This window comes from Piliocolobus tephrosceles, unplaced genomic scaffold (assembly GCF_002776525.5).
Source record: "Piliocolobus tephrosceles isolate RC106 unplaced genomic scaffold, ASM277652v3 unscaffolded_25080, whole genome shotgun sequence".
Lineage (NCBI taxonomy): Eukaryota > Metazoa > Chordata > Mammalia > Primates > Cercopithecidae > Piliocolobus > Piliocolobus tephrosceles.
The window spans coordinates 1-7,876 of NW_022307733.1; the positions used below are offsets into that span (position 1 = coordinate 1).

The 7,876-nt window shown below is 36.4% G+C and overlaps 1 protein-coding gene across 1 annotated transcript; it reads right to left on the reverse strand.

Annotated features, from left to right (window-relative positions):
• Positions 1-6,620: 6,620 nt before the first annotated feature.
• LOC113221478 (taste receptor type 2 member 46-like) lies at positions 6,621-7,550 on the reverse strand. Its single transcript, XM_026450807.1, has one exon. The coding sequence runs from the start codon at positions 7,548-7,550 to the stop codon at positions 6,621-6,623; it is 930 nt and encodes a 309-aa protein (XP_026306592.1).
• Between the last annotated feature and the right edge of the window lie 326 nt (positions 7,551-7,876).

The window sequence follows — 7,876 nt, forward strand, 5'->3', positions numbered from 1 at the left end:
AAAAATTAGCCAAGTATGATCGCGCACACCTATAATCCCAGCTACTCAGTTGACTGTGGCAGGAGAATCATTTGAACCCAGGAGATGGAGGTTGTAATTGGTCAAGATCGTGCCACTGCACTCCAGCAGGGAGACAGAATAATAGCCTGTCTCAAAAAAACAACAAAGAAAGGAGATGAAAATAAAATTGTCTTTGGTTAATTTTGTTAGGAGTTAATCTATTCTTTATATAACTACTTTCAATTTTACCTGTTTGCTATAGGCAGGAACCAAAGATTGTTAATTATTGATTTGATCCCATTTTACTTGATATTTAAGATACCAGCAAGAACTTACACTTTTTTTCCTTCTTCTTCTGAGACAGAGTCTCCCTCTGTTACCCAAGTTAGAGTACAGTGGCAGGATCTAGCTCACTACAGCCTTGAATGCCTGGGCTCAAGCAATCCTCCTGCCTTAACTTCCCAAGTATTTGGAACTATAGGCATGCACAACCATGCCAGCTAATTTTTTAATTTTTTGTATGGATGGAGTCTCCATATGCTGCACAGGGAACTACTGCTCTCAAGGGATCCTCCCACCTTGGTCTCCCAAAGTACTAGGACTACAGGCATGAGCCCTCACATCCAGCCTGCAGTGGGAGTGCTTGCAGGTCCGATGCTACTTAGAGCTTCGGCTCATGTACATCCCGAGGTGGATCTAATCAGTTTGCAGTTATTACTTCTTCCTGAATGTGTAATTGAAACGGACATGACTGGCAGCTGGCAGAACTGTTACATTCTTCCTAAGCTGTAGAGTAAAGGTCATTATTATAGCAGGACCAAGGGGAAGCCTCTCAAATTCTCCTCTACTGGCAACGCAATGTATAAAATAAAATAACTGCATTCCCTAAGGAACGGAATTGGTCACTGCCATGACAAAACACTTTCAGTTACAGGGGACAGTAGTCTCTTTATATCTCTATTCACTTAACCTATCTGGCCTCTACCAAAACCAGATGAATTATAGAATGAATGCAGACTACCATAAACTTAAATCAACACTCACAAATTCATTCCAGGATTTGCTATCTTCACTGAGCAGAGCAGAGCTTCTGGTACTTTTAATGTGGCTCGTGATTTGGTCAATATTTCTTAATCTACACCCATTAAGAGGGAAAATCAAAACAATTTGCTTTGTATTGTAAGAATAATAGCACTGCTTTACTGTTTTATGTCAGGACTATGGCACTTCTGTTCTCAGTTTAATTTACATATTTAAAACATCGTGCTAATTTAATATATTAATAATATTACAGACCGGGCCCTGTGGCACATGACTGTAATCCTAGCACTTTTGGAGGCCAAAACAGACACACCACTTCAAACTAGGAGTTTGAAATCAGCCTGGGTAACATGGTAAAATCCTACCCCAACAGAAAATAAAAAATTAACCAGGCGTGGGGTTGTTCCCCTGCAGTCCCAGCTGCTAGCAATGCGGAGGTGGGAGAATCACTTGAGCTCAGAAGGTTGCGGCTGTAATGAGCTGTGATCCTGCCACTGCACTCCAGTCTCAGGGACACAGTGAGAACCTGTTCAAAATAATAGCAATAATAATAATAATATATTCGTTGTTACAATAATCAGGAAGTGGCAAGTTTCTTAAATATGGTAAAATACCCTAATGTTGAATGGAAGGAAAACACCAGAACAAAATAAATAAACCTGAGGAGATTCAGGGACCTACAACATAGGTGATGTTTTAAAGCGTTCAGTGTCCCCAGTCCACACGTCGGAACAATCTTTATTACAGTAAACAACATTTTGCTCTATATATTTCCTATCACTACAAAAGAGACATAATATTTTGGGGGCCTATTGGGATTTTGGAGTCAACATATTCCACATTTGAAAATATTGCTCTGACTCATTAACGAAGTTTCAAAAGGCTACTGGTCTCGAATGGAACCCAGAATAAAAGAGGGCTCTACAGAAGATATAGGCTCTGGTCCAGGCAGATTTTGTGATGAGTTTACTTTTCATTTTTTTTTATTTTTTATTATTATTATACTTTTTTTATTATACTTAAAGTTCTAGGGTACATGTGCATAACGTGCAGGTTTGTTACATATGTATACTTGTGCCATGTTGGTGTGCTGCACCCATTAACTCGTCAGTACCCATCAATTCGTCATTTATATCAGGTATAACTCCCAATGCAATCCCTCCCCCCTCCCCCCTCCCCATGATAGGCCCCAGTGTGTGATGTTCCCCTTCCCGAGTCCAAGTGATGTCATTGTTCAGTTCCCACCTATAAGTGAGAACATGCAGTGTTTGGTTTTCTGCTCTTGCGATAGTTTGCTAAGAATGATGGTTTCCAGCTGCATCCATGTCCCTACAAAGGATGCAAACTCATCCTTTTTTATGGCTGCATAGTATTCCATGGTGTATATGTGCCACATTTTCTTAATCCAGTCTGTCACAGATGGACATTTGGGTTGATTCCAAGTCTCTGCTATTGTGAATAGTGCCACAATAAACATACGTGTGCATGTGTCTTTATAGCAGCATGATTTATAATCCTTTGGGTATATACCCAGTAGTGGGATGGCTGGGTCATATGGTACATCTAGTTCTAGATCCTTGAGGAATTGCCATACTGTTTTCCATAATGGTTGAACTAGTTTACAATCCCACCAACAGTGTAAAAGTGTTCCTATTTCTCCACATCCTCTCTAGCACCTGTTGTTTCCTGACTTTTTAATGATTGCCATTCTAACTGGTGTGAGATGGTATCTCATTGTGGTTTTGATTTGCATTTCTCTGATGGCCAGTGATGATGAGCATTTTGTCATGTGTCTGTTGGCTGTATGAATGTCTTCTTTTGAGAAATGTCTGTTCATATCCTTTGCCCACTTTTTGATGGGGTTGTTTGTTTTTTTCTTGTAAATTTGTTTGAGTTCTTTGTAGGTTCTGGATATCAGCCCTTTGTCAGATGAGTAGATTGCAAAAATTTTCTCCCATTCTGTAGGTTGCCTGTTCACTCTGATGGTAGTTTCTTTTGCTGTGCAGAAGCTCTTTAGTTTAATTAGATCCCATTTGTCAATTTTGGCTTTTGTTGCCGTTGCTTTTGGTGTTTTAGACATGACATTTTTAACATTTTATTTTATTGTGGCGTATAACATACATATACAGAGTAATAACACCTAATAAAAAGTAAGAAAAAATTATAAGGTTAACATTGATGTTACCACACCTTGGTAAGGAAATAGAATTTGCCATTGTATATTTAGAAAACCCCATTGTCTCAGCCCAAAATCTCCTTAAGCTGGTAAGCAACTTCAGCAAAGTCTGAGCATACAAAATCAATGTGCAAAAATCACAAGCACACCTATACACCAACAACAGACAAACACAGAGCCAAGTCATGAGTGCACTCCCATTATAATTGCTTCAAAGAGAATGAAATATCTAGGAATCCAACTTTCAAGGGATGTGAAGGACCTCTTCAAGGAGAACTACAAATCACGGCTCAATGAAATAAAAGAGGACACAAATGGAAGAGCATTCCATGCTCATGGTTAGGAAGAATCAATATCGTGAAAATGGCCATACTGCCCAAGGTAATTCACAGGTTCAATGCCATCCCCATCAAGCTACCAATGACTTTCTTCACAGAATTGGAAAAAACTACTTTCAAGTTCAGATGGAACCAAAAAAGAGCCCGCATTGCCAAGACAAACCTAAGCAAAAAGAACAAAGCTGGAGGTGTCACGTTACCTTACTTCAAGCTATACTACAAGGCGATAGTAACCAAAACAGCATGGTACTTGTATCAAAACAGAGATATAGACCGGTGGAACAGAACAGAGCCCTCAGAAATAATAACACACATCTACAACCATCTGATCTTTGACAAACCTGGCAAAAACTAGAAATGGGGAAAGGATTCCCTATTTAATAAACGGTGCTGGGAAAACTGGCTAGCCATATATAGAAAGCTTACTCCTTATACAAAAATTTATTCACATGGATTAAAGACTTAAATGTTAGACCTAAAACCATAGAAACCCTAGACGTAAACCTAGGAAATACCATTCAGGACATAGGCATGTGCAAGGACTTCATGACTAAAACACCGAAAGCAATGGCAACAAAAGCCAAAATTGACAAATGGGATCTAATTAAACTAAAGAGGTTCTGCACAGCAAAAGAAACTACTATCAGAGTGAACACGCAATCTACAGAATGGGAGAAAATTTTTACGATCTACCCATCTGACAAAGGGCTAATATCCAGAATCTAGAAAGAACTTAAACAAATTTGCAAGAAAAAAATCAAACAACGACATCAAAAAGTGGACAACTGTGGTTGTTTATTGTATTTTAACACCTAAAGAAATTCCTCAAACAAAATTGGTGGTAAGCTGTTGTGAGGTGTTTGAATATGTAATATTTTCTCTCTATAGTCCACTAAATTACTTTTTATAGTAACCAGTTTCCTGCTTCTAATCATACAATCACATGTGTTTTGATGGGCTTGTGCAACCTAACTAGGCTACCCTGTTGCTCTACCACTACTACCACCACTCCCCATTCCAACTTTATTCAGTGCTTTTGATGTGGGGACTAGGATGTTCCAAATTCAGTTTATTTAGATATTTGATTCAACGATGACCAACACAGTCAAAGATACTTCACACAGATAAGATCCAAATAAAAGGGTAAAAAAAAAAAAAAAAAAAAAAATAGAATTTCCAGCAATCCAGATACTCCCGATGTAAGTCTTCTTGTTGATATTTTCCCCCCTCCTGACTATCCCAATTGTTTTAATGATCACTCATATGTTTCACTGTAGAGATTTATCACCAAGGTAAAAAATTACAATGTATTAAAAACAATGTTTTTCAGCATTATGTAAATGAGATTATACTAAATATATTTTCCATCTTGATAATTTCTCTCATATCTGTGAGTATTAATACCTATGTAGCTCAAATTTGTTCATTTCCTTTGTTGTACTATTCTGTTGTGAACATGTCAGTCTTGTTTGTTAATTTTGATTGCTGTATAGTATTCCATTGTATAAGTATGCCACAGTTTGTTTATCCATTGAGAGGACTGGTAGATATTTGGAGGATTTCTCAACTTTAGCTACTGAAACTCAGTAATGTGCATTCTGATAAGAGTGTCCATACTGGATCTTATGATGTAATCTTTCATCTTAATCAGATAATACCATATTCAGCTGAAATGATGGCACATATTTATGGCACTCCCAGGAGTAGTGTATGAAAATTCCTGTTGTGTCATATACTTTCCAAAATAAGTAATGTCAGGCTAATATATACATTGTTGTATTTACATAAAATGTTATTAAACAATATTTTCCAAGCCCTTTTCTATTCTTATTCAAAATGTATTTTTACTTCAATAAATTACATTAATCTTTTTTCATTCTATGACTGTTATTTCATATAAACTTATTAATAATGCTTTATGAATGTGAATATGTCAACACACTTCCATTTCATCACTGACAACAAGCTTACAACATTACGGCATATCCTATAATTAATACATAGATTTCATAGATGCTCTTTTAACAATCACAAAAAGTTTCACTGAATAGTATAGAAAAGTAATTTCTATACTATTTTCACATTGATAGATTTTTTTTAGAAAACAGAAGGTTGGAGTTCTCTTATCTGAAGTTTAGAAGGAATTTGATAAATGGAAGATAAAGATATCATTAGCAATTCAGGGGCTTAGAAGTGCTTTAGAAAAAATACTAAAATAATTTACATCAGAGCTCAATTTCACAAAAAGCTTTTATTTAAATCAAAAGTTGGAAGAAATGACTTTTTAAACTGCATATGAAAGCTGATAATAGCAATCAAGATCATGATCATGATTTTTCATCCCTCTTATTAGAAGAGTTTTTTTCTAAGCTATTCACATACTTGTATGAAATCTAATATTTCTCAGTACTGTTTATGGTAGACATAGATGAAATTTACTCTACATATGCTTGTCACTCACATTTTATTGTGTGTATTGTTTTCTAACAACAATTCTGTTTGCTTCTTACTAAACATAAAATAGGAATTCATAATGGAATAAAACCCCGAAGATACATCCTCATTATTGAGATAGAATTGAATGACATTATTATCCAAAAAGTTATAGGTTCAAACAACGAATTCTAAGCACACTGTGGTATATTTGTGTGGTTCAAATAACAATAAACAGAGCAATATTTTTCCCAAGATAAGCTGTCAGTTCTTAATAATTATAAATAGACATAAATTCTTCAAATGAAATAAAAACTACATGCATAAAATAAACACGGCTTCATAATTCTGAGGAATTTTTGTCGTACTTTCTATAATTTGGCAGTTCTTTTGAAAAATCAATACAAAGCATGTTATTGTCAATGTTCTTCAGTTTTTCATACACACATAAATACACACACACACACATATATACTTTTCTAGACTAACATTAGGTAAAAGACTTTTCTAGGTATACATTTGGAAATTATTCATACACATATATTACAGAAAACCCAGTAAGAAATAGAAAATGTTTCATACACCACCAGTTTGTTTTCTGCTAGAAGACACACAATGCCCCTCTCCTGAATCTACAGAGATGAAGGCTTCTGTCCTTTCACCCAGTACCTCACGTTCCACAAAGCTGAAAGAAAAATCTGCTTTAGCTTCTTGTTTCCCCAAATCAGGATGAATGGGTGGGTTGAAGGATAGCTGAATACAGTAGCTTGGCAGAACATGACGACAGGTTTGTTTTCCAGCCTGTCAAAATTCCAAACTGATAGCGTTGTGACCAGAAAGTAAATGGCACATAACAGGAGAAAGGAGGTCACAGTTTGCAAAGCTTTTATGTGGACCTTGGTGCTGGGATCTTGAGATCCTTTGCCATGGACCTGCATCTTCTTGAGATGTTTACACAGAGAAAAGATTAACAGCAGAAAAGATATCACGGTCAGAGTGAAGGGTATAAGGTTTGCTAGCATGCCTACAGTCACATTTGAAAGGTACGTTGCACTCCTCAATTTGATCCTCCAAGTAAAGTTTCCTTCATATTCTTTTCTCCACACAATCTGATTCATGTTCATCACAAAAAGATGACAAACCAAAAATAGCAAAGGCCCCAACAGTGTCACCAGAATGACACTCTTAACTTTCCTCTTTAAGTGAAGAAAAATCAGGTTGGAGAAAGTGGCAATCTTGAGCAAATAAAACATGCTGAGGCTAGTAGCAAGCCAGTTGCTGAAATGGTTGGTTACTGCCCAGACATTATAAGTAGTGATTCTTACTTCTTCACTATAAAAAGCTAGATTAAACTCAGTTGCACACCAATGTAGTAATAATACCCAGAGAAAACCAACTCTGGAGACAGCCAGAGCAGTGAGAATTTGGTCAGCAAAGGAGATCTTTTGTCTCTTGACCCACTCAATGGAATTTACCAATGCTATGAAGCCATTAGCAAAATTTCCAATAAAAAATATAACCATTATTAGAATGGAAAAAGTGATAGACAGAAAAGTTATCATGTCTGAACAGACAGAAAGAAATTTTTAAAATGCTGGTGTAACATCACAGGTTGTGATTGCTTGAATATCCTGACCTTAAATTCTATACGCACCTGATTTGTGTATCTGCTGTGCTGCTCTTTTTACTTTTAATTGTCGTGACCAGTGTAAAGCCAGAAATCACCATAGCATGCTAATGGATGAGTTCAATGCTCTCTTTATGGAAAACATTCTTCTTTTCAAAACAACTCAAATTAACTCATTCACTCACTGTCTGTTCTCGTTATAGGCTGGAATTATTCATACTGAAGTTGACATGAAACCTGAATTCTCATTTGCTGGTATGC

Coding starts and splice junctions, on each gene's coding strand:
- LOC113221478 (XM_026450807.1), bottom strand. CDS start 7,550: ATGATAACTTTTCTGTCTATCACTTTTTCCATTCTAATAATGGTTATA.